Source organism: Heloderma suspectum, chromosome 3, assembly GCF_057233095.1.
Source record: "Heloderma suspectum isolate Gila_16-S chromosome 3, 16-S_ref, whole genome shotgun sequence".
NCBI lineage: Eukaryota > Metazoa > Chordata > Lepidosauria > Squamata > Helodermatidae > Heloderma > Heloderma suspectum.
Window position 1 is genome coordinate 104,696,967 of NC_139460.1, and position 27,289 is coordinate 104,724,255.

Below are 27,289 nucleotides of genomic sequence, written 5' to 3' on the forward strand. Positions count from 1 at the left end.
TTTGAAACTCAACATTAAAAAAACTCAGATCATGGCATCTGGCCCCATCACTTCCTGGCATATGGAAGGGGAAGAAATGGAAGCAGTGACAGATTTTATTTTCTTCGGCTTCAAGATCACCGCAGACAGTGGCTGTAGCCATGAAATTAAAAGACGCTTGCTCCTTGGGAGGAAAGCTATGGCAAGCCTAGTCAGCATAGTAAGAAGCAGAGACATCACCTTGCTGACAAAGGTCCGTCTAATCAAAGCTACGGTTTTCCCAGTAGTAACGTATGGCTGTGAGAGCTGGACTATAAGGAAGGCTGAGCGCCGAAGAATTGATGCTTTCGAACTGTGGTGCTGGAGAAGACTCTTACGAGTCCCCTGGACTGCGAGGAGGTCAAATCAGTCCATCCTAAAGGAAATCAACCCTGAGTGCTCATTGAAAGGACAGATACTGAAGCTGAAGCTCCAATATTTTGGCCACCTAATGCGAAGAGAAAACTCTCTGGAAAAGACCCTGATGCTGGGTAAGACTGAAGGCAAAAGGCGAAGGGGACGGCAGAGGATGAGATGGCTAGATAGCATCACTGATGCAATGAATATGGACTTGAGCACGCTCCAGGAGAGAGAACAGGACAGGGAGGCCTGGCGTGCTATGGTCCATGGGGTCACGAAGAGTTGGACACGACTGAACAACTGAACAACAACTGGTTAATCAGGAAACCAAGGGAAGGAGTAAATGGACACTTCTCACAGTGGAGAGAAGTAGTGCCCTCCCCACCCCAATGGATCTGTATTAGGAGCAGTGCTATTTCACTTATTCATAAATTATCTGAAGTCAGGGGTGAGCAATGAGGTAAGCAAGTTTGTGGATGACACCGAATTATCCTGGATAGTGAAAACACAGACCATGAAGAGCTTCAAAAGGATTTATCTAAAAATGGTTAATGGGCAAGAAAATGGCAAATAATGTCAGTAAGGTAAAGTTGTACACATTGGGCCAAACCCCTTAACTTCACACATACTATGATGGGGTCAACTGTCAGAGATTAAACCAGGAACAAGATTTTTGCATAGTTGTGGTATATCCTATGGAGGAAGGCCATTCTAATATTTTTGTGTAGTGATAGCAAGTCTCTGTCATCAGCTGAAGCCCTCTTCTACCCTGTCTTCCCTTGAATTTAGGCTGCCAAGTGTCTGCATATGGCATGCTCACTTTTTAAACAGAGGAGCAATTTTATTACAGTTCTTGCAGTTTTAACTCTACATTCTTTTAAAGAACTCTTAAATGAAAATAATCTAATCCTAGTGACTTGCTAATGTTGTCAATTATTTCTAAATTATAAACACTTTTCTTTTGTCACCTTTAGTTAATCCAGTTTGTCCAAAGTATTAGCTAAAAGACAGGTTCATGTATTCATCTCTTTCTAACCCTTTCTGCTGTCTAGACATATGCAAAGAACTCATTTCATTTCTCTGCAATTTCCCTGTCTCCTCTGAATGCTCCTTTTAAACCTCTGTGATCTAATAGCCCTTCTGCCTCTTGGACCAGCTTACTGATTTTCATAATTATTACATTTTATATTTATAGCAATTTGCTGTTTGAATTTCTTCTTTGCCTTCACTATTGTAGACATATTTATTTTGCCAGTATTTGTACTCCATTTCTATTTTCTTCATTTGGGCAAAACTTCAACATTTCTCATTTTGTATTTTATTTTCTCAACTGCTATTAATTCTCTTTCTTAATTTTTGAAGCATAATTAAGATCAATAAAATTACAAAAATGTTGAACTAAGCAAAATTGTAGTAGATGAAATTTATTTTTTTAGGTGGGTCATTTAATTAAGGAGATAATTTTGTTTGGCCTCATGAGATTTCTAGAATTGTTTGGTACAGGTCTGTTTGTAACCAGATAGTCAATTCACAATTAACATTATAGACCTTTCTAATCCATGTAATTCTGGCACCACTCAGGGCACCTAACAAAAATTAAAACCAATAATAAAATACAATATAGTTTTAAAGTATAGAGCAATATAATAAAAACAGACACGGTCAATAAAGAAAAGACTTTGGGTAAAACATATCCATCTGATAGAACAAAACAAGGTTTTTGCTATGCAGAGAAATGCTGTTGAAGAAGGTTTTGCCATGCAGTGAAACGCTTTTAAAGAACCTAGCCTCTTGGGGCAGACAATTCCACAGTTTAGGTGCAGCCACAGAGAAGGCACCATTGTTTGCAACTCCAACCATAGTCAGAACATACAGAAGCACTTCTCTGTCAGATGTTAGAGTGTGAGCAGGCTGGTGGTGGTCTCTAAGGTATCCTGGACCTAAGTCATTTAAAGTTTTAAAGGTCATAACCAACACTTTGAATTGTGCCCAGAAACATATTGGTAACTAGCGCAGCCCTTGCAGGACAAGTGTGCTATGATCATGTAAGCGAGTGCTCATCAGCTTTCTTGCTGCTGAGTTCTGGATCAACTGCAATTTCCAAAGACATGTCAAAGGTAGCCCCAATGCAATACAATAATGCAACTAAAGCATAACTCACCATAGCCAGGTCTGACCTCAGGAGGAATGGGCACAATTGGGGCACCAGCATGAGCTGGGTAAGGGCCTACCTCTGCTACCTGAGCATCCAGGTGGTAAGTACAGAAGGACCATTCCTGGACAATCTCTCCCAGTGATTCTGTGGGGTGGGCAACTTGTGGCCCTCCAGATGTTTTGGCCTACAATTCCCATCAGCCCTAGACAGAGCAGCCAATGGTGAGGAGAGCTATAAGCCAAAACACCTGGAGGACCACAAGTTGTTTGTCACTGATGTAGATCAGACATCATGCTAAGCCATGACGATTAGGAGTTTTGAGCTAACCCTGTTGGCTTAAGCATGATGTCTGAACAAGTGTCTGTCCTGAACATGGTGGTTTATTAATTATGGACTAACCACATTCACTATCCACTTGCTGCAAGATGGTTAATGTGCTCTACCATGGCTTAGCATGATGTCTGAACAGCCTCCATGGTTAATTGACAGCTGCCATAGAGCTTTGCAGCAAGAGTGGCCAAAGAAGGAGCAGCTGCTGAGCACCAAAATGGCTGACAGCGCAAAGGCTGCTGGGATGCATGGCCACCCATCCAGAAGACTGCGGGTTCCTGCAGCAGGGACAGTGGTTAGAGAATGGTGAGTCTAACCATGTTGCGGAGCATCGTTACCTGCACGTGTAGCAGTATGGTTAGTGGTATCCATCACGCACCATAGTTAGCCTAACTGCCCTTCCCCAATGTGCGTCTGAACAGGGCAGTTAAGTAAGATGGGAGACAAGAATGAACCGTGAGGAATACCATACACCAATGAGGTTGAACAGGAGCCAATCAGCCTTTGATATCCGTCCTAAGATGGTACTTCCCAAGCCCATCCCCGCCAGGTGGTCGAGAAGGATACCATGCTCAATGGTACTGAATGCTTCTAAGAGGTCTTGCAGTACCAACAAGGACGTACTCCTGTCTAGTTCCTGGTTACATAATCAACCAGGGTGACCACAGCTGTCTCAGTCTCAGATCCTAGGCTTGAAGCCAGATTGAAATCCTAGGCTTAAAGCCAGATTGCTACCACATGCTCAAGTTCCTTGCCCCCACATGGCAAACTGGAGACTGGTCAGAAATGATCCAGCCCAGTGGGATCCAGAGAAGACTTCTTTAAAAATTCAGAACAGCCACCTTAAAGCTGGATGGCATAAGTCTTTCCTCTAAAGATGCATTTACCACTTTCTGTACCCACTTGACTAGTCTTCCCCTAAATGCTTTAATCAACCAGGAAGAGCAATGGTACACCATGTGGTTGATCTCCCACTTGTCCACACCCTCATGCTGTATTAACTGAAACATATCTACTACATGAGCTGGGTAAAGCAGGCACTAAAGGTACATTATCAGGACCGAAATAACCACACTATCCAAGTTGGAGTGGATGTGCGCAACTTTATCCACAAAATGCCTAACCAAAATTTTTTACAGTGGGCAAGCAAATTGTCTTCCTCAACTTTCACTAGTCCTTGATGTACCAGGTATTTCACAACTTGGAATAGCTCTGCTGGATGATTCTGTGCAGATGCAATGGTGGCAAAGTATAGTTTCTTTGCTACCATCATTGCCATGGCATCGGCCTCAATATGAGCTTTAGCGTGTGTCTAACTGGATTTGTGCTGAGTTTTTCTCCACTGTTGCTCTAATTGTTGTCCCTGCTGCTTCATTGCTCTGAGCTCCCTGGAAAACCAGAGGGCTGCCTGGCTCCATCAGCAGGGACAGCATGCTCAGGACCAATTGTCAACTGGCATTTTAGGGTAGTTCCACACATTACAGAAATGCACTGGTACATGTAGTGTACATGAAGGTGTACCTGAATTTTCTGCTACACAGAGTGGCTCCCAGTTGAGAGTAAATATATCTGTGTTTCAGGAGTTACACTGTGATTGTATCACTGGTTCAACAACTACATTGCTTGTGTTCCACATAAAAACTGACTTTTGAAGTTTTGCAATTTTAGACTTTGCTCTTTTGATAAACTAGCATGGTCAACTGGATATTTACCTGTAAAGTTGTCCTTCTCCGATTGTCTCAGATGCACTCCAAAATGACTATACTCTATTAAGGCTAGAAGGAAGCAGGCTAAATAACAAAGACTGATTGAAGTCTGCATCTGAGATCATACTCTATCCTGAACTTAAAAGATGAGACACAAATTTGGACAGAAAAGCCAGAATTCTCAGGGCTAAAAACAAATAAAAAGTGGAGGAAACTAGCACAAGACAAAACAAAAAGAAACCTGCAAGAGGTGATAAGAATACAGTTCATTTTGGTGAGCCAAATGTGAAACAAACTATTTGTCTAGCACCTGATGGGGGTCCCTCTTCTCCAGATTTTCCTTCATGTCTAAAGACAACATTGATAAGAGTATATATAGACTCCAAATGTTCTGACATCTTTGTCCTTACAGGAATCCATGTGGTTCCCATTATGCCCTCTTCTTTCTTGTTATTGTTCAAGATGGATCAGCTGGAGTGGCACCAGAGACAATCAGAAAATCACAACTCAGAGTGAAGTACCTAGTTTGTCATTTCACATATTATCTCAGCTGGCATTCCAATATGGGTTATGCCAAAGCAATATGCTCCTAACAAGACAGGATAACATTTCACTATAAAGATACTGAGTAAGCTAGAGTTCCATTGTACTAATGGAACCTTCCCCAGACTAGATCATCTTGCAGGAAAGCCAGGACATGGCATACACTTGCTTTGATTGGTTGCATCTTTTGCTGCTGTATCAGCTTACAAAAGTTCCTCCAGATTGCATCATATACCTTATTAGTACACTACTTTCATAGTTGCAATGACCTGGTGAATTGCCTAAGGCCTCACATGCATTATGCTCAGATGCCATGCAGTGAACTGTAATATGTATGAGTTCAGACAGAGAGGTGCTATCTGAGATCAAATATGGTGGGCAGGAACTCCCCAACTTGAGAACTGGTGCCCTGCAGTTTGGGGAGGGCCAGACTGTGAAGTCAGTGTTGTGCAAAAATAATTACCAATTCTGGCTGGGTCCTCTACAAGGTCCAGGTGAAAGAAGCACAGGTAGAGGTAGAAAGGCATAAAGATAATCCCTTTGGCAATATTAGCTATGCAGGCTACAGGATCCTAGGTCTCCTGAAAAATCTCTCATTCTTTCAGTTGTCTTTGTTTATTGAATTTATATCTCACCTTTCTGCCAAAAATGGTGTTCCAAGGCAGATAATAATAAAATACAGATTAAAAACAAAACCTTAATTAAAACATAGTATAAAAAGACATCCATTAAAACAGAATTAAAAACACAAAAGAAATGGCACCCAAACAATTAAAACCCTCTTCAGCAACAGACCACTTTACATGCCAAAAGCCTGCCTGAATGAAAATGTATTTGCCTGCTGGTGGAAAGACAATACAGAGGGAGCCAACCTAGCTTCCCTCGGCAAGGAGTTCCAGAGTTTAAAAGTGGCCACCAGAAAGGCCCTCTCTTGTGTTACTACCAAACATACCTCCAATGGCGGCAGGACCAAGAGAAGGGCCTACCCCAAAGATCTTAAAACCTGGGCAAACTCATATGGGAGACAGCTATCTTTTAGATAGCCTGGTCACAAGTTGTCCTTGACAGCAAATAGGTCTACTATTATATTTCTAAACTGATGGACTACAATATCAAAATTCTCTCAGTGATCATTCATTCCAGCCTCTTGGTGGCTCGAGAAATCTGCTACCTAATCACCTTGATAGTGATGGCTATAAGGGAGCTGAGATGTGTTTCCACCCAAGAAAATGGCTTTGTAGGCCCCTTCCAACCCTACTATTCTATGAAAATGGAAGGTTCATTTCCTGCTCAACACTGGATGATATTGGTCCTGATTTCTTCTATTTGCTGTCATAATTTTATAATCCGTATTTAGTAGAGATATTGGTCTATAAGGTTGTGTTTTTTTTGGGGGGGGGTTCTTTACATATTTTAAGAATCATAATTATATGCACTTCTTCCAAGAACTGGGTGTTGTTTTAGGAAAACAGGAAGCTGCCTTATACTGAGTCAAACCTCTGGTCCATCTAGTCCAGTATTGTCAACACTGACTGGCAGCGGCTCTCCAGGGTTTCAGGCAGGAATTTAACCAGCCCTACCTGGAGATGCTGGGAATTGAACCTGGGACCTTCTGCATGCAAAGTAGGTTCCCTGCCACTGAGCCATGGCCCTTTTCCTCAGCAATATTTCATTAAACATTTTTACCAATCAGCAATTCATTAAATTGTTGATAAAATTCTCCAATTATACCATCTGGATCTGAAGCTTTGCCTTTATTAATACTTTCAATTGCAGTTTTAATTTCCACTGTTGAGATTTCAGCCTCTAAAGCTAATGCATATTATACACTCTATGATATCCCCACTTAATCACTTTTTTCTAAGCTACAAAGCCCCCAATACTATAACCTTTCCTCACAGATGAGTCGCTCCAGCCCTTTGATTATTTTGGTAGCCCTTTCTGTACCGTTTCCAGTTCTACAATATTTTTTTTTTTTTTGAGGTGTGGTGACCACTGTACACCATATCCCAAGTGTGGTCGCACCATAGATTTTTATAACAACATTATACTGGCAGTTTTATTTTTTATTCCATGATCCCCAACATGGAGTTTGCATATTTCACAGCAGCCGCACAGTGGATTGACGTTTTCAGCAAGCTAACCATCATAGTTAGCATCATATACCTGTGAAAGAGAACAGTTTTAGAGACAGAGACTCAAGGCACAATCCTATTGATTGTACCCTCGATGATCAGAAGCCCCCAAACTCAGGAGGCTTCCAATCATCCAAGGAAGGGCAGGAGGAAGAGTGGAGACGATCTTCACCTCCCCACTCTGCATTTTTCACTAGATGGGCTTTTCAAAGGGGGAGGGAAGGAGGCTGGAAGAGGCTAAGGATACCTTGTGCCTTGGCTCTCCAGTCTCCTCGCCTCCAACCAAAATGCCCCCCTTTCCCGTCTCTCCGAGGTTGATTCTCCAGCCTTGGAGGGCAGCCGGCATGGTTCTTTCTGCACTGGCTGCAAGGGGGCAGGGAAGGGGGATTGGATCTCTGACTCCCCCTCCAAGGTCCTCTATAATGTGTTCTGACAATTTTGTCTGTTCCCCACTTCTTCTAAAGAGGATTAGTAGGATAAAGAGTTGAAGCCTTCAGGCACTGAAACAGTGGAGCTTTTACTGAGCGGACATTCTTCAGACCCGAACCCTTTTCCTTTCCGCAGCAAGTGAATATGGGTTTTCTGCTAACCTCCCAAACAATTCTCCATTATAGAATCTTCATCACCAGAGTTATCTACAGTTTGCAAATCTGATACTATGATTCATGGAGGAGGCGGTCTCTCAATTCCTGTCCCCTCTGTACGTAGCAACTCTGGTGGCTGCAGAGGTCCAATCACATGGCAGTTGTGTCTAAGAAGGGCAGCAGGGTAAGTGTCTGTCTTGGAAAGATATTAAGACACCCATATATTCTGGATTCTCTTATGGTGTCCAATAATAGGCTCCATAGCTCATCTTTTATTGCCTCCATGGCTGATGCTGCTTGTTTGTTACAGGTTATGGTCCATCCTCCTGAGCTTTCATGGTCTGCAGCTGAATTTTGCCAACATATGAGGCAATAAGTGGTCTGAGTTTCCCAGCCCTTACTCACAAAGCCACATGCAGATAGGTCAAAATGCACAAACTAACCTGGCTGGAAGCAAACAGGATACAATAAGCAGTGGAGGAAATGGCAGAACTGGGGAAGCTGTGTTAGCACTGTTTCATCTTCAACAAGACCAGACATTCAGTTAAGAGGAATAGGAATGTTGCCTTCCAAAGTGCCCAAGGAAATTATTAGTGACTTGTCTTCTTTTTCACTTTCTCACTGGGAAGATTACTCTTGGTCCTGATGTCTGTTGTTCAAATAGCCTAACATCTTCTGATGAAGCATATCTGGGAGACTTTGAAATTCAATATGCCTCCTACAAGCTTGAGCAAAGTATAACTCACATTGGAGTAGTACCTGAGACAATCCAGAGAACAGGTGTATTTGAAAAAGTATCAAAACTAACCTATACATGATGGAGGAGAACACTTAATCCCTGTGCAGTCCTTGTTAGCATAATATAATTCATTAAACCAACCAAGACAGCCTTCCTATATATATACATGAGGAAAACATTAACATACCAGATACTTCCATTATTTTTTGTAAAATATTTAAAACAGAAGCCAATATAAACAGTTGCCATCTACAGCTACTATTTCTCTTACACAAGTAGTAAACTAAGTATCCTATTCACAAGCAAAGCCAGTAGAAAGAAAAACAGAGGTAGCGTTGAAGGGTAAGAGAGCAAGAAAGCGGATAAATTCCATTTGTGCTATTAAAAAAAAACAGAAAAGTCAACCCAGCAGTTGAAGAGTGAAGATAAAGAGAAGAAAACAGTAATCTTGTTACAGAAACCAGAGAATTATGCTCTTACATGCATGCTCTCTCTCTCTTTTGCTTTCACGCTGTACAAACTCTAGCACCCTGAACAACTTGCTCTCCTGCTATTTCCAGCACTTTAAAGAAACTTTTCAACATTTGTTTGACACATTTTTTCAACACCAAGGTGGAGACAATAAGTAAACAGGTAGTGAAGGGCTATTTAGAGAGCTGGTCAGTCACTGTAATAATAAAGCAAAAAGGGAAAAATATATAAATAAAAAGCCTTCTACAGAAGAGAACATCTATCCTATGTAGTGTAGCTACAGACAACACATGACCTCTGACAAACAGTTTTCAGAGTAATTTTAATGCTACTCTGGATTTAACTTGACTAACTGGTAGCAATTGAGCACATCTTTTTTTGTGGCAGCAGTTATCTAAAATGCTACAATAACAGCATCAAAAGTAGAATGGTGGAAGATTGGTTTTCCATTGTGCTGCTGAACTGGCATAATGCCCACTTTAAAAGCAATTCGCTGTTCATCACTGAAATCTGGCAGACACGACACTAAATGCCTTGAGGAAAAAAAGGGTGTCTTGAGAAGGGGGAACCACTCCAACTACCAAGGGTGGGGGTGGGAAAAGAAGGGTGAATTTAGCTAAGAGGAGAAAATTACCAAATAGAAAGTTTAGTACTACATGTGGACTCTCAACAGGCTCTACTTAATTTGACTAAAGAGTTTATCGCAGGCTTTTATTAATAGTGGCAGAACTAAACAAAAGTAAATACATATTTATGGCTGTCTATTGTTCTAATGAAATGAAAACTTACTGAGTTACGTCAATCATTTGTCAAACACATCTCCTTAGTTTTATTTACCACCAAAAATAATAAGTAAATATGTGATAATAAAACTGTTCTCTTTACATGGACATATACAATTTCCCCCCACTTCTAAATACAGGTAATGATTTAGGAAGCTTTCAAAATGTCTTTTTACTGTCAATAAAACTAATTCTATTCCTATTTTCATGTAAAAAAAGGCTTTACAAATGAAAATTCAAATTAAAATTCTGATTATAGTGTAGTGTGACAACACCTGTATTTATAATTTTACTGTCAGCTAGCTCTTAGTGTTTAACAATAGCTTGAAGCAGAAAAGTAATTGGAATTTGTCTGCAACATGCCAGATGACGACACTGGGTGCTTTGCTATGCTCAAGCAAAATTTGGTTTTATGATAGAACAAACCTGGTGACATTTCTAGAACATTCTGAAGTTAAGATAATCAGTCTGAAACCAGTGATATTGTTTATTAGTTTTTCCCAATTGTAATGCCTAGGTGCCACACACATGCAAATCAAAGAGTCAGTTCTTGGGGATCACTGATATTAGTCAATATTAAGACAAAAAGGACTCCTCCTGTGCCACTGAAATCAATGGGAGTGGCACAAGAGCACATCTGTATAGCACAGACATTACAAATCTCCTATGTATTAGGCAACAGAAGTTGCCAAAAAACTGACCAAGGACAAATACTCTGATCTAAAGGCTTAATTAAGTGTGCTCAAATGTACACACACAGCTCCTCATTCATTTCAATGAAAGAGACCACAGTTTAAATAATTAGGGAAGCTGTTTCAGGTGTGGGACTTCTGTGGTTGGTTGCAAAAGAGCTTCTATGCCTAGAGGAGACCCCTCTATAAGGAAACAGATAAAGGGAATGCAAAGAAACCAGCTGATCCAAAACCACGACTCCTAAACATAAAGATACTATAAAGAAGATCCTGGCACTGTGTAAAAGCCATCTTTTTAACCATTCACAGACTGTTACTGGATTTAATAAAGAATACTGAAGATAAAATGTGGGGGTTTGCAGATGTTTAAAAAGGATTTCAAAATACCAGAGTAAAAGTGCTAGTTACCAAGCAGTTTTCGCGTATATGGAACAGCTATATAATATAGCAGTCCCCTTTCTGGGTTAACGATTCTTTCCCTACAAATAACCTTCTCAAGTTATAATTTCTATATCAGAGCTTCTCTAAACTATTTTTCTTAAAAATGAAAAAAAAATGCATATATCCATTGGGCTAATAGGGATGCTGTGTTTCTGTGGGTTATTTGTCAAAAAGGAAGAACACATGTTTCACTACATAGGCATTTGATCATGTTCTGTTTGATTAATGTGTATGTTGGCATATCTTACAGGAATTGATATACATAGAAAGGTTAAAGTGATAACTTAAACATCCCAGTTTCATTGGAATTTTATGTTAAAAACTCAGTCTGTTGTCATCTTCAATCTTTCAGAACTTATAAACACATGCTAATCTCCCCACACAACTTGCCTCACAGTCTACAAATGAAAAACCCATCTTTTTCATTATTTTAAAGATGAAAAAATAAAGAAAAGAAAGGCACACACAAAAGAAAAACAGAATGACAGTGATGTTTTAGTTTACACTAGATATGGCAACACATGCAAACTGTCAAAACTAAGGAGTGAAAAAAGCTGTTATCAAGAAACTGTCAAGAGAGTCCTCTGAGATTTGGAAATCTTGTGTTTATTGTAACTACTGCACATTACACAAAGAAAGAAACATCCCTCTCTTTATCGTTGCTGTTAAATATCATGCATAGACTTCTCCCTCACTATTTAGATTAATTTTTTTCTCTGTAATTCTGTACTTGACAATACTGCTCCTCTTCTTTTAAGGTTTTTTTATTGCATGGTCAAAGTTCAGAGGAAAACGCAAGGCTACATCAAACATTACTTCATTTTCAACAACTGTCAGAATCCATTTTATGTTGTTAACTTGTTGCCCGTTATTTAAGAGTCGAAACTTAACACCGTGAGGAACTGAAAAAGGATTTCTAGCTTTACAGAATAATGCAGAAGGAAGACAGTATGGAACAGATATTTAAGGTATGCTACTTAAACTGAGTTGTATCCAGTTGTGTCCCCTCTGCTGACAGGAGGCTCTTTGATCCAGTGGAGGCTTCTGTTAGCAGAAATTGGGGAGGGGGTAGGGATTTTTGCCAATTCCCCTTCCTTCTACAGCCCCCTGTAACCCCTAATCTGCTCCAGCAGATTGAAGGACCCTTTGGAACAGTAGGGGAGGTGGCACAGGGGACTGCAGAAGGAAGGGGGGATTAGCAAAACTCACCTCCTGCCCTCCACTGGATCAAAGAGCCTTCCATCAGCAGAGAGGACACAATTCAATGCAACCCATTGTGTTTTGATATCCTCTCCTAGAACTTGAAGTTTAGAGCTAAAGGAAAGGTTCCTCCTGTGCAGGCACTGAATCATTGCTGACTCCTAGAGGGACGCCACTTTCGCTGGCATTTTCATGGCAGACTATAGTGGGGTGGTTTACCATTGCCTTCCGCAGTCGTGACTACCTTTCCCCCAGCAAGCTGGGTACTTATTTACCGACCTCGGAAGGATGGAAGGCTGAGTCGACCTGAGCCGGCTACCTGGGACCCAGCTTCCGCTGGGATTGAACTCAGGTCGTGGGGAGAATTTCGGTTGCAATACTGCCGCCTACCACTCTGCGCCACATGAGGCTCTTAGAGCTAAACTAGAATAATATTTTGTATTGGGAGTGACAATAGAAAAAGTTTCAAACTGAAAGCATTGTTGTACATTACAATGCAAGTTTTTAATTTTCCCCAACTGGCTCAAACTACTCATGTTCTCTCTCATCCAAGTATGCTTAATCTATTTATATGTGTACCAAGTTAATTTTAAGTGAAAATTGGTTGAAAGCATCTAGAAGTTATCCTTAATACTCAAAAGGTGTGACATCAAATACTGAAAATTTTGTAAATCCAAGTGACTCGCAAAGTATTCTTTTACGACACTTTAGTTCCATGATTTTCAGGGAAATACATAATTCTTAGTTCAAATTTTCATTCTCCAAATTCTGCCCAGGTGTGTGGCAGCATCTTATAGCACTGAAGCAAATAATATCACAGTGTTTTGACAAAGAAAGTTTAAGATGGATGTCGAGACTTGATATTGTGTATGAGCTTTTTAATTAAATGACTTTGCTTTTCTGACTCTTCTCTCTTTTGTGTATATTAATACTTCTAAGATTATAAAAATACAGCTGTTAGTTTAAAGTCTCAATGGTGGGACAAAATCTGATGAAGTGTAACACAAAGATTGTGGCTAAATTATCTAGATAGGTTGAGTGATAAAAGTATGCCCATTTTGGAGTTAAATATTTCATATGGTTAAAGTAAAAGTATTGAGTTGGATCCAACATTTGCTCCTGTCTCTGAATGTTCTGCTCAGGACGTTTTGGTTGGTGGGAAGGCGATTTTCACCAATTCTCCCCTCCCTGTGCAGCCTCCAACTCTCATAATGTTCTGGAGGACCCCTCAACCCTTCAGTGCAGGTTGGGGGGGGAGGTATAGGAGCTGCAAGGGAAGGAGGGTATCAGTGAAATATACCCTCTTCTCCTGTTCCACCAGCAGAAATGCTCCGCTGGATCAGAAATCTGTGAATTGCAGTAGCCCTTCCATTTGTGGAAGGCAACGTCCGGATCCTCTATTATATTTACTGGAAAATTGATAAAGTATATGCTTTACCATGAACATGGCCAACAAAGATGTGGCCATCCACTCTTCAATATTTTTTTTAATAAATGTATATCCCACACCTTCAATCACTTGGGCTCCCAGGGCGGCAGACCATACAAAATAGAATATAGCACTAACACCTAAAAACAAAAAGTAAATTCAATGGGTAGTATTTAATGTTAGCCCTACATAGAGTAAATCTATTGAAATGAATAGGACTTAAACTAACATTGGATACTATCCAATAAATACACAATAATGAGATGCAACAGCAAAAACAGCCACAGACCCCATCCCACTGTTTAAAGAGAAGTCCAAATATTATAAAACCACTAAATGCAGTAAAATGCCTTCTGGCACAAAATCTTGTGGCGTCTTAAAGACTAATGAAAGGTAGGGGCTTGTGTCCACTGGCCCGGGGGGGGGGGGCAGATGACAGATTCACCAGAGCGAAGCGGGGGGGGGGGTCACCAGAGGCAGAGCAAAGGAGGTCACCAGAGACAGAGCTGTCTTTTGAATTCCCAGCAGCCCAAACTACCGAATGGAACATTGGTACTTACTGAAAAGGTTCCTTCTGAGTTGGAGTGTGGAACACATTCCACAATGGGTTAACTCCCCCTATTGCCCAGGGAAAAGCAGGGACTATGTGACAGATTTTCAAGTTCTCTATTGGTCCCACACTCTTCCTTGTCAATTCCGTCCATGGATATAGCTCAGAAATAGAGAAAAGTAGAAATTATCTCAGGTGGAGTCATAAGAAGAACCACGAGGCTATGCAGATTAAGGTTAAGTCAGTTATCACGTCTGAAAGACCCCCCACAGAAGGACCAGCTTGAGGGGTTCTACAGTTGCTGTAGAATTGTATATGTATACACTCAGTAAAAATAAGGGTGCAGTTGGGATGCCTTCCACACACCAACCCAGAAGGAACCTTCTCAGTAAGTACCAATGTTCTGTTCTTCAGGTTGGTGTGAGGAAGGCATACCACAATGGGATATGCTAAAGCTAGCTACCACTTTGGGTGGGAAGAAGTTTGTGAAAAATTGTTGGTCTCACCCCAACAACCCTGCAAGGTAGGCTGGGCCCAACTCAGCCACAAGTCTTCCCAAGATTACCCAGTAGCTTTCCTCTCAGGCCAACAGGCACTGTATTTAGCACTGAAGTGATACAGGACACACCACACCAACTGGAATTGCATAAAAGTTTATTAGGGAAAGGGAACAAGGAGAAAGGGAAAGGGGTGAGGTGGTAGATTGTACAGGAAATTACAAGCAAGGTTACAATACCCCAAAGCCAGAAACACCAATCACCTGGGCACACACTCCCAGGACCAAAACAATAACTCTAGCTACTCTGCCCTATACATACCAAAGTATGGGCCTCTCAGGATAGCCATTGAGCAGCAACACACCCTAGTACCATCAGGGCAAAAAAAGAGACCCCTGCCCCCTTTTTATTGCCCAGCCCTAGCAACTCAAGGCAGATTTGAAACACCCAATCATAGCCCAGTCCCAGCACACCCGACTCCACCCTCCAAGGAGGCTGAATTATCCCACCAGACACAGCTGTTATCTCTTTCTCAATTAGCCGGAGCAGAGTGTGGCCTGGAGCTGCCAGGCTGAGGAATGGCCAAAAAGCAATCTGCTTCCAGGTGGCTACTTTGTACATGACAACCCGACTGGCCATCATGGCTTCTGCTACCGTCATTCTTGACCAAGATTTACAAATTAACTGAGTCTATTGTGATGCTACCACCTGCTGGAGTACCCTCCTACCAAAGGAGGCATCTGCAGAGGTGTATGTGTCGATATTATAATCTGTAATGAAAGAATTTGGATTTTTCCAAGTTGCTGCCTTGCATATCTCAGCCAAGGACGCATTGTTGCTTAAAGAGGCTGAGGTAGCTGCTGATCTAGTTGAGTGAGCTGTAACATGGAATGATTTTGGTAGGTGTGATCCTTCATATGGCAGAACCTCGTGTGGCTCAGAGTGGTAGGTGGCAGTATTGCAACCGAAACTCTCCCCACGACCTGAGTTCGATCCCAGCGGAAGCTGGGTCTCGGGTAGCCAGCTCAGGTCGACTCAGCCTTCCATCCTTCCAAGGTCGGTAAAATGAGGACCCAGCTTGCTGGGGGAAAGGTAGACACGACTGGGGAAGGCAATGGCAAACCACCCCGCTACAGTCTGCCATGAAAACGCCAGCGCAAGCGGCGTCCCTCTAGTTAAATATAACTATTTATTTTTAACAGAAATATGCATGCTTTTAACCATCTAGCTAATGTGGATCTGGACACTTTTTTTTGCCAGATGAAAGGATATGAATGAAGTATTGGATTGTCTAAAGGACTGGGTACATTTAAGGTAGATTTTTACTGTGTTGCATACGTCCAATTTGTGCCAGAGTATTTCTCCTTTGGGTGAGAGGGATTAGGATAGAAGGAGGGTAGGATCAGCTGCTGAGACCTATGAAACAAGGTGTTAACTTTTGGGATGAACATCTTATCTGTTCTGAAGATCACTGTGTCTTTTTGAAAGTTGATGAGACTTTTTACTTACTGAAAGGGCTGATATTTCTGATATTGTACATGCAGAAGTAATAGCTACCAGGAATAAGACTTTTTGAGACAATATTCTAAGTGGTACAGATTTAAGTGGTTGAAAAGCTTTTGCTAATGCCAAAAGGACCACATATAGACTCTACGATGATAATCTATGATTAACTGTGGGAGGGCTTATCAGGGAGTCTCCCTTGATAGAACTGAAGAGATGGCTAATGTTTGCCTGTGCAAGGTGCTGGGTTTTAGGTGCAAGTTGAGGCCTGCTTGGAGGAAAAGGAGAAGTTCTTTGATGCCTGTTGTTTGGGCGCTGATCTTTTTTCTCCTGTACCAACTGGAGAAAGCCTTCCAAGTTGTCTTATATATGCATGATATGGATTCTTTGCAGAATGCCAGCAGTGTATTTATGACTGTATCTTGGAATAGATGGATCTTTCAACAGCCATGCGGCTAATCAAAGCCATCCCACATCTGGGTGAAGAATTAGGCCCTGGATAGACGATCTACCCTCTGAGGGAGGAACCATGGCCCTTGAAGTGCCAGGTATGGGAGTTTGGAGAACCATAGTCAGCGTGGCCAAAATAGGGCTATTAAGAAGATTATCACCTGTTCTTGACTGATCTTTTGTAGCACCTTTGTGCAGATTAGTGGGAAGTCGTAGAGTCTCCTTCGGCCAACTGAGCGTTATTCCTTCTGTTCCATAAGAGTGGAATCTTGAAAGGAATCTTGGGAGCTTGTGGTTGTGTTCTGAGGCAAATGGGTCCACAGTGAGTGGGCCAAACCACTGTCGAATTTCTTGAAATACTGAAAGATGCAGGCTCCATTCCTCCAGCAATATTTGTCATTGGCTCAGGTAGTCTGTTGTGTGTTACAGTGTCCCCTTGATATGCTCAGCTGAGATTGAAGCTGGATTCCGTTCTGCTCATAACAGCAGGAACTGGGCTTCTCCTTGAAATGAGCAAGATTTGGATCCTCCGTGGTGATTAATGTGCACCTTTGCTGAAATACTGTCTTTCCTGATGACAACATGTAAGAATTGGATGTGGTGCAAGAGGTGCTTCAGGCCCAAGTCTATTGCTCTGAGTTCTAGCCAACTGATGCTGTGTTTCTTTTCTGATGGCAGCTGTTTCCCTTGAGCTATGTGGTTGTTGCAGTGAGGCCGCCATCCTTTGAGGCTGGTGGCTGTAGTTGGTGTGATCTTGCATTGTTCCTGGAATGGTGTGCCCATTTGAAGGTTTGGAGGCACTGCCACCAAAGAAGAGAAGCTCTGAGTTGTTGAGTAAGGAGGATTATGTGATGTTCCTTCCTGGCAATCTGGGGCTAGAAGGGTAGTAGTAGCCACTGTAAGGGGTGAGAATGCAGTCTGGCCCATGGAACAATGCCAAGGCAGGAAATCATGAGGCCCAGTAGGTGTGCTAGTTCCCATTAAGTCTGTATTGTGTTGATGTTGAAATTTCTTTGATGGAGTTTGTAGTTTGAACCCTCTGGAGAGAGGAACAGGTAGCCCCTTCATGGTGTCAAGTATGGTTCTGAGGTGGAGTAGACATTGTGTTGGTGTAAGTTGGCTCTTTTTCATGTTTATGATGAATCCGTGCTGATGGAGGCAGGTACTGTTAGGGAAAGATCCAGTGAAGCTTTGTGACTGGAGGGGGACCAGATGACTAGGTCGTCCGGGTACGGGAGATGTATACTCCTTTTAGGCAGAGATGGGCCACCAGAGACACCATGATCTTGTTGAAGACACAAGGTGCTGAGTTTAGGCCAGAAGGTATGGCTCTGTATTGAAAGTGCTGGTTCTGGTAGGCAAACCGCATGCAGACTGGAATATAGAGATAAGTTTTAGTGAGGTCAATTGTTGTGAGAAATTCTCCTTTGTGAAGGTCTTCTCTGATCATTTGAAGAGTTTCCATGTGAAAATGTCTGTAGTTGACAAATTCATTCAGGTGTTTGAGATTCAGTATGGCCCACCATCCTCTGTCTTCTTTGGCAGCCACAAAGAAGGCTGAGTAGATGCCTTTGCCTTTTTCTTTAGATGGAACTTGTTCTATGGCCCCTCTCTGAAGTAGATGTTGTATTGCTACTGAAATTATATGCTTTTTGGCGTGGAATGCGATATTGGTGATGGAATGAATCTGGGAAGTGGATCATTCCAGAATTTGATGTCCTTGCTGATGGTGTCTTAAAATCCAGCAGTTTGATGTTGATTGTTCCCAAGCTGGCAGGAAATGCTGGAGGCTTCCTCCCACCTTGGGATTGCTGATGTCAGAATTGCTGGCATCCAGTATTGGCTGATTGGAAGGAAGAAGATGATTTAGCAGAGGAGCTAGATACACTGAAGCCCCTGGGCTGGAAGCGCCATCTGGAAGCTGGTTTTGGGAATCTGTAGGTTTTGGAACAAAAGGAAGACTGGTGAGTGAACCTGAAGGAATGAAAGGAAGGGTAAGCCCTGTTAAAGGACATCCTATTCACCCTCCTGAAATATGAGGGGATTTCCTGTTTCTTAACTTTGGTTCCGAGGATGCCTTATAAGGCTTTTTCTCCAAATAGTCATGTTCCCATGAAGGGCACTGAGGTGAGGTTTCCTCTAGAGGTAATATCTACATTCCAGTGCTTAAGCCAGATGGAACATTGAGCCATACTGGTGGCTGCCATGGAGTGTGCATTACACTGAAGTGTAAAGGACAGCTTTCCTTGGAAGAGAGAGGATCCCAACCAAGAACAACTGCAAGGTGGAAGGAGAGGGAATCAGCTGCTTTCTGCTACCTCTGCGACTCCTGATCCACATCACTGTGAGTGCTGCCTCTTCACAGATTTAAGGCCCTGACTGAGCAGCTTCTCCCAGGACTGCTACCCCCTCCCAGCCCAATTGTGTCATTTTCCTGGGCTGGGGGCATAAAAGCTAGGCTCCTGCGAGGGCAGGACCACCACTGGTGGGATGGCCACTTTAGGGGAACCAGAGGGCAAGGGCCCTGCCCCTTGTCAACGGTGGGGTAGGGTGTATTGGTTACACATCTATCTTTTGTGGGATGTGCTTCAAAGAAAGAAGGGGAGATGAAGGGACACAGGGAGCAGCCATCACAGTTATACAGGGCAGAGGGAGATATGGTGGGGGGAGACAGTTGCTTGTTCAGGGAAGCGGGGACTATAACAGGGTCCTGGTTGTCCCCCAGTAGTCCTGCAGTACAAATAACCTGGATAACCTTGGCAGCAGTCCCCCTGGGTTGAAAATACTGTTGGTTAATGCCAGGTCGGTGAATGGTAAGACAGGAGCCATTCAGGGCTTGATCCTGGATGAGCATGCCGACCTGGCATGTATTACAGAAACCTGGTTGGATGAAGCTGTGGGTGTTAATCTATCTCAGCTTTGTCCCCCAGGGTTTTCTGTATAACAGCAGGCTAGACCTGGGGGGCGGGGGGGGGGGCGCGGCGCTGCAGCGGTCTATCGTGATACTATCCCCCTCACCAGGTGCCCTGGTCCAAAGTCTACTGGGATTGAGTGTGTATACATAAAAGTGGGTGCTTGGGACAAAATAAGGATTCTGTTGGTGTACCGCCCACCCCGCTGCTCAACAGTCGCCCTTCCTGGGCTAGCTGGGTTGATCTTGGCAGCGGTGATGGAGCCCCCTCGGCTTGTTCTGCTGGGAGACATCAACATTCATGCTGAGGCTGCCCTGCCAGACTTCATGTCCTCCATGACGACCATGGGTCTGTCCCAAGTGGTTTCTGGCCCCACTCATACAGTAGGTCACACTCTAGACCTAGTTTTCTATGTTGAGCAGGATGATGGTGATCTGGGTGTGGAGGAACTTTCTGTTGTTCTGTTGTCATGGACTGATCACTACCTGGTGGGGTTTAGACTCACTGGAACTCAGTGCCTATGCAGGGGTGGGGGACTGATTAAGCTGGTCTGCCCCAGGAAGCTGATGGATCTGGATGGTTTCCTGACGGCTCTTGGGGATTTTCCTGCTGCCTCAGCAGGCGATTCTGTCGAAGCCCTGGCTGATCTCTGGAATAGGGAAATGGCTTGGGCGGTGGACACCATCGCTCCTGAGCATCCCCTCTCACGCAGTGAAGCCAAACCATCACCCTGGTTCTCTGGGGAACTGGCGGTGATGAAGCGAATGAGAGACTAGAGCAACGTTGGCAGAAAACTTGGAACAATCCAATTGAATGCAGGCTAGAGCTTACCTAAAGGCCTACTCCATGGCAGTGAGGGCAGCAATGAAGTCTTTCTTTTCTGCCACGATTGCATCTGCGGGGAGCTGGCCAGCGGAGCTGTTTCGAGTGGCCAGGGGCCTTCTACATCCTGGCCCATGTGATGAAAATTCTGACCACTCACTTCTGATAAAATCACTCAGATCCGTTCTGACTTGGATGCCGTGGTTGATGCGGATCCTGTGGATGTCACTTTGGCTCCTGCTGGTTCAGTGTTGACGGATTCTTTTCAATTTGTGCAGCCTGAAGATGTGGACAAGATCCTTGGAGCGGTGAGAGCCACCACATGAATGCTGGATCCTTGCCCCTCTTGGCTTATTAAAGAGGCCAAAGGAGGACTGGCTGAGTGGATAACGGGAGTGGTTAATGCCTCTCTGGAACAAGGCATCGTTCCATTATGCTTAAAAGAGGCAGTTGTGAGACCTCTGTTGAAGCCTTCCCTGAATCCCACCCTACTAGATAACTATCATCCAGTCTCTAATGTACCATTTTTGGGCAAGGTATGAGATTGTGTGGTGGCCTCCCAGCTCCAGGGGTTCCTGGATGAAACGGATTATCTTGATCCCTTTCAATCTGGTTTCAGGTCTGGTTATGGGACAGAGACAGCTTTGGTCACCTTGGTGGATGACCTACACTGGGAACTGGACAGGGGGAGTGTGTCCCTGTTAGTTCTGCTGGACCTCTCAGTGGAGTTCGATACCATTGACCATGGTATTCTTCTGGGACACCTCAATGGGATGGGACTTGAACGTACTGTTTTACAGGGGCTCCATTCCTTCCTAGAGGGGAGAACCCAGAAGGTGGTGTTGGGGGATGCCTGTTCGACTCCATGGCCGTTAGCTTGTGGGGTTCCTCAGGGTTCTGTTCTGTCCCCCATGCTATTTAATATCTACATGAACCGCTGAGAGAAGTTGTCCAGAGTTCTGGAGTTCGGTGCCGCCAATATGCTGATGACATCCAGCTCTACTACTCCTTTCCACCAGATTCCAAGGAAGCTGTTTCTATCCTTAACCAGTGTTTGGCATCAGTAATGGAGTGGATGAGGGAGAACAAAGTGAAACTTAATCCAGACAAGACAGAGGTGCTCCTGATCAGTCGAAAGGCAGATCAGGGAATAAGGATTCAGCCTGTGTTGGATGGCTAGGACAGCTCACTCCTTGATGCGTTTCCGGAGGCGGGGTAAAACATTCTTGTTCCAGCAGGCCTTTGGGACATAGTTGGAACCTGGGGGTAAGCTGCTAAAATGCAGTTTTAAAATGCTTTTTTAATGTTTTAATATAATTTTAATTGTATTGTTGTTTAATTATATTTTGAGATTTGTATATTTTCATATGTTTTAATGTTTGTAAGCTGCCTTGTGTCCCAGTACTGGGAAAAAGGCGAGGTATAAATAAATATCATCATCATCTTCTGTGGCTTTTGCTCATGCATCAGAAGATTTTGAGAGCTTAAGTAATCCTCTCTATGAAGTAGTCTGATTTATGTCTTTATTGTTTATAACATCCTCCAGCCATAGTAAAGAAGCTCTAAGGAAGTATGAGGAAACTACTGATGCCCACGGGGCTAGGGCTGATGCTTCATGAGCTTTCTTTAATGCTACATCAGCCCTTCTTTCACCCTAGTCTTTAAGGGGAGTGTATCTGTCTTTTCACATGACTGCCCTTCTGCCATGGGAGCACTGACAAGAGGTGTTTTATGTTCTTCCGTTATATCCTGTGGAAGTGTATAAAATATTTGTGCAGTATTACTGCCCTTCTTCCTCTGAAGGGGTGATTACCATTCCTCTTTTAGTAACTTTCTGAAAGAATTACGAAAGGGTACCTCTCGTGGTTTATTGAGACTCTGGGAACACTGCAGCTCCTCTGGATAGTTGTTTTTCCTGCTCTGAGTGGCTAAGGAGGTAACTGCTTTGGACTACAAAGTAATTTCTATTAAAACATCTGTCAGATGCAGTATCCTCTATTGTTTCTTTATCTGAACATTCCCTTTCTTCCCCTTCGGAGTTGACCTCCTGTTCTGAAGGCAAGGAAGAAGCACTATCTGAGGGTGGCTCAGTTATAGCAGAGTGTGAACTAGTGGCCTGACTTGTGGTTATAGAGTGTGGATAGGGAGAACCTTCCCTGGAGTCTGCAGAAGACTGCTGACTGGGAATGGGGCTGGGTGCTTTTGAGTTAGAAGTATTTTTTCTGTTTTTAAGATCTGGAGAAGGTGAAGGAGAATCAGATGTGTGCACATCATGAGTTCGCGTCTGTGCACAGCCTGTTCTAGCAGCTTGCTTATCTAATAAATGATCAGTCAAGTTATCTAGCACTACCATGGTCAGTTGGAAAAGTACTGATTTATCGATTTGAGAAATGTTTGTTATGGGTTGGTGGTGGCCCTTTATTCTCTTGTTGTAGATCAGAAGAGGCGGAGGGAATGGTGGCTTCTTCCTGCTGGGAGAAATCAAAATTACTTTCCAAAATGGCTGCCAGTCCCCATGGTGGTGGTGGGGGACTCATTAAGCGTTCTCACCCATTTTGAAGGTCTGGTGTTGGGTTCCCACTGCCCTCTTTAGGCCTCTTCCAAGCCTGAATAAAGCCTAATTGCAGGCTGCATATTGTGTCAGGAGAGGGTGGCGTGGTCAGCTGATGCAAGTACTTCAACTCCCTCAACCTCAGCCATCTCCCTTATGGCTGGATTGGAACTTTCCTGCTTCATTTCACCAAGACTCAGCAGGTGGCATGAGCCGGCAAGCTGGATATCTTGGGGCCAGTTATTTTGGGCGTTGTCAGCAAAAATGTGCTCCTTGCAGGAGGTGAGGATGCTTGTGCTCTTTGTTTTCTGACTATCCTTACATGAGTAACCACTTTGTGTTTGATTGCAGCCTTGGAGCTTGATTTCTTCGCCAGTGGAGCCATAATAAAAGGTGAAAAAAGGAGCAGAACAGAAACTAAAAGAAGCTTTTGTTTGTGTTTAAACAAGAAGGAGAAACTAGGAAAGTTTGAAAGTTACAAGTAAGAAAATCAATATTTTTATAACCAGAAGAATGATAGTAATAATAGAGGTAGCTTTTTTAAGGAGGAGAGATTAGAAATAGCTCTTTCCTGGGTGAAAAGCAGGGACAAACTGGCAAGGAGGAGCCTGGGACCAATAGAGTACTTGGAAGTCTGTCATATGGTCCCTGCTTTTTGCTGGGCAATAGAGGGAGTGAACCTGTTGTGGGATGCCTTCCTCATACCAACCAGGAGAAAAGGGAGCCTGGGACAAATGAGTTTTAAGATCACGAGTGCAATGTGTTGGGTGGGGTGGGGAGAATCCACACAGTCACACAAAAGCACTTCTTTGGATATTCTCCTGTTCCAACAACTCCCATTGCATATAGAAGCAAGTGACTTTAAGGTCATGAGTCCAAAACTGGGGAGGGGATCCATGTAATAAAAGAAAAAAAAGAAGAAACAAATGGAGGAAGAACACACCATGCTGTCGTGTGCTCTGGTTTAAATTTTTAATATTTATTTATTGGATTAAGGTCATGGAATAAAATGGAAAACGAGGCTCATGAAAGCTGCCTTGGGCTCTTTGGTGGAAAGAGAATATAAATACAACAAAGAAACAAACAAACAGTGGCATCTTTCACAGACTGCACAAAAGGTTAAGGCACAATAAATCTGTTAGCCTTTAAGGTGCCACAAGACTCTTTATAGCTTTTGCTGCAGCAGACTAACGCAGCTGTCCAGACATTGTTACATGCTGAAGGGTCCACTCAGTAATGTGCTATTCCTTAAACTTGCTAATGAAGTTCAATGTAAAGGTTAACTAGTCTTACAGGCCCAAGACTTTAATTACAATTAGTTATAAAAATGTGTAACTGCATAAAATGTATGGGAGTTGGCTTGCAGTACAAAGCTCTCTTCCTAAGGCCCAAATTATAATTGCATAAACAAATCCATGTTTCAAGGCCTTGTGTACAAGGCATAGAAGTCTTTGGCAGTAATCATCAAAGGATCTTACAAGGTTGGAAAAATGTGTGTCATTATGGCAGAAATTTGACATATTGAAGTTGCTCACCATCAATATGAAGAGGTCATTCCATTAGCTATGGAATTTAGAGTGGTATTGGAGGACCTACCAGGCCTATTTCACTGCAGATGAAAATTCAATATCAGAATATTGTTAAATTGAGTTAGAATTATCAGTGGAAAAATATGCTCTATTTCCTATTATTTATGAAGCCCTATCCTTTTCTTTCTAACCAATTACATTCCCTATCATTTCCCAAATATACGAACTGTTTTCAATCAACAGATTTCTTTATTATAGTGTACAGCATACTTGTTACTGCCTCTTTTCTGTATTGAATCCTTGATTGGACAAGCTTTTTGAATATACCATGGACTGTGATTGCACATGTAAAACAAATTAAAGCTGCCAATCTCTTTTTGGAGGATATTCTTTATATACATAAAATACCACTGTAGAGTATTCTGAGTGTATTTGCTTAGGAGAAATTAGGAAGGATGGGAGAAATGTTTATGGCAGAACCAGAAAAACTTTCACTTTCTTATAAGCATACCTGGCCTTGAAAGTTTTATTTTACATTCCTCTTCAAAACAAAAGTATTATTAAAACAGTATTAAACCATTTCAGCTCCCCCATCCCATTTTGGTTTTTTTGCACTTAACTGGCTCTCCAAAGACGAACTGACTATGAGAAAACAACTCTCCAGTAAGAAAAGCTTTCCTTTAAGCTAGTCACTTCTGGCTAGGTATTTTTTCCTATCATGACATTTCCTTGGAATTTATTCAATTTATTTTGCCTCCCATTCCTCTTTTGTGCTATTTTGAGCTAAATGGGCCTTTGAACCCATCTAGCTACCTTACCTTCCTGGTGGCAGGGACAGGAACAGAGAGGCTTGTGGATCCAGTGATTACACTGCCTCTCCCTTCTATCAGCAGACCCCCTTTCCACCCTTCCTGTCCTCTTCTAAGATGGTGGCAGCAATGCTGGGTGAGGAAGCCGCTAAGGAGCTTTCCATGACAGGTTGGAGGCCCAGCCTGATGTTCTGTGTCCCTGCTTTAAAGGATTTTTGTCTTCCCCTCTTGAAATGCATCTTAGGTTGCCTGTTCAAATAAACTGGAGGTATCTGCTCCACGGGCATCTTTCTGCAATGTTATCCACTCCCTGTGGGTGTAACACCTTGGTTAGAATAGGATTAACCTGTCCAACCCCATAGGTGGTTAATGGATGGATAGCCCTACCTTACAGCAAATGATTGAACCAGACGGCCTTTTAGTCCACTCCAGCTGAAGTATTCCAAAATCTCCCCCCGCCCCACATTTTCTTATTTGTTTAATAGAGGGATGCATATTATCCAGAAGGCTACATTTGCACAACTTTCACTTTGGAGTATGTATGTAGTAATGTGCTTAAAGTGTGGAATGAGTAAATGTAGCTTGATTTGTTTCTCCATTTTGTATAGGATGTAGCTCTTGCTATACTTAAGGGTACTTTAGGTCCCCCCGCCTTCATCTTATATTTCGTAACAGAAAGTTGTTAAATGTACACTTCAGATACGGAAAAGAGGTTTGGCTGCTGCTGCTTCTTATATTCTCTTTTCTTCAGCAAGAAAAGCTCCAGATAAATTATTTTTTATCTAATGAAATGAGCTTATCTTTTCTTAGATAAAATTGAATGTGGCAAAATTTGATCAAACGCTGAGGGCAATGATTTCAAATACATTTTGTGGGTGCTAGAATATCCAACTGCTGTCTTCATATTTACCGCCTGGCTCAACACTCCACATGCAGACAACTAATTTCTGCAGACATTTTACTTAAACAGCGATGCTGAGAGCAAGTCAAAGTCCTTGTGACGTTGATTAAATAAAAAATTAGATTCAAAAGCAAGATGACTACCTGCAGTGAGCTAATGAACCAAGCAACTATGTGCTTCTATGAAACTATAAAGCAGCTTAAAAGTGCTCCAGTAAGCCTAGATGCTGTAATCAACAGTCTGTGCTGCTGGCCAGGCCAATCTTGGTTCTCATTTTTTTTCAGATGAATGAGAAACTGCTTACAGCCGTATAAAATGTGTCTTTGGGGGAAAATAAAGGAAAAAAGTCATGAATTGTCTAGCCAGTCAAACAAATTGATGACTACATGGAGAGCAGACAAGTGGGAAAGGTGTAGAAAATTTATGTAGCTAAGTCATAGTAAAAACACACACATAACCCTTTATACGATTAACTGTAGTAGAGGAAAGGGATTTTAAAACTTTCAGAATATTAGATCATACACTCTTCTATGGATTATAGTTCATAGTGGGAGGATATATTTCATGATATTGTGCACACAGAAACAAATTAAATTACACAGTGTTTTTACAATTAGCTAGCTATATTATAGCAGTATTTATATACCCCAGGTTGTCTTAGTAGTCTATAAACATACATTTAGTAAGGGCACTCAGACAAACATACCTTAGGTGAGCAACATAAAATCCTTAGTTGCCAGTTTCCTTTATTCATTTAATAACCCCATTAATCTTCACAGCAGGGTTGTATGATGAGGAATGCAAAGTAGAGGTAAGAGGATACAGGGGCACTGGTATTGCCCAACCTTGCAAGCCAGTCAGAGTACTTACTGTCTGGTAAAAGGCAGAAAATGAAACTTGCCTAATTTCTTTACTTCTTGTAAGGTTCTTTCTTCCCCCCAGGAATAAAGTACATTTGCAAGTTGTCAGGACAAGGTTTAATTGGTGCTGCAGATGTACATGCTGTTGAGATGAAAAGCAATGAACTTCCAATTTGTAAAGCATCTTAGGGTGCAATCCTATGCAAAAGGATTGCACCCTAAAAAGGTCCTAAAACTCCCAGAATTCTCTTGCTAGGGAATGCTGGGACTTGTAGGACATTTTTTTCTGTCTAAACATGCATAAGATTGAGCTTTTAATG

General features: G+C 42.5%; 1 protein-coding gene and 1 pseudogene across 5 annotated transcripts in view; one reads left to right on the forward strand and one right to left on the reverse strand.

Moving 5' to 3' along the window:
• Positions 1-27,289, reverse strand: part of POLA1 (DNA polymerase alpha 1, catalytic subunit) — a 312,738-nt gene that overhangs the window by 25,321 nt on the left and 260,128 nt on the right. The window contains exons 37-38 of one of the 5 annotated variants that reach the window (XR_014789153.1): positions 20,329-27,111; positions 796-18,520 (exon numbers count right to left, since the gene is read on the reverse strand). The exons of 3 other annotated variants lie outside the window; for them this stretch is intronic. Coding sequence is in view for 1 of the 2 variants with exons in the window: in XM_084843985.1 (XP_084700111.1) it covers positions 27,020-27,111 (92 nt within the window). In the remaining variant the exon portion in view is untranslated. Of the gene's footprint in view, positions 1-795; positions 27,112-27,289 lie in introns of those variants that run through there. One more of the 5 variants, XM_084843985.1, reaches the window with a different exon arrangement.
• On the forward strand, positions 18,659-20,306 carry LOC146350013 (uncharacterized; annotated as a pseudogene).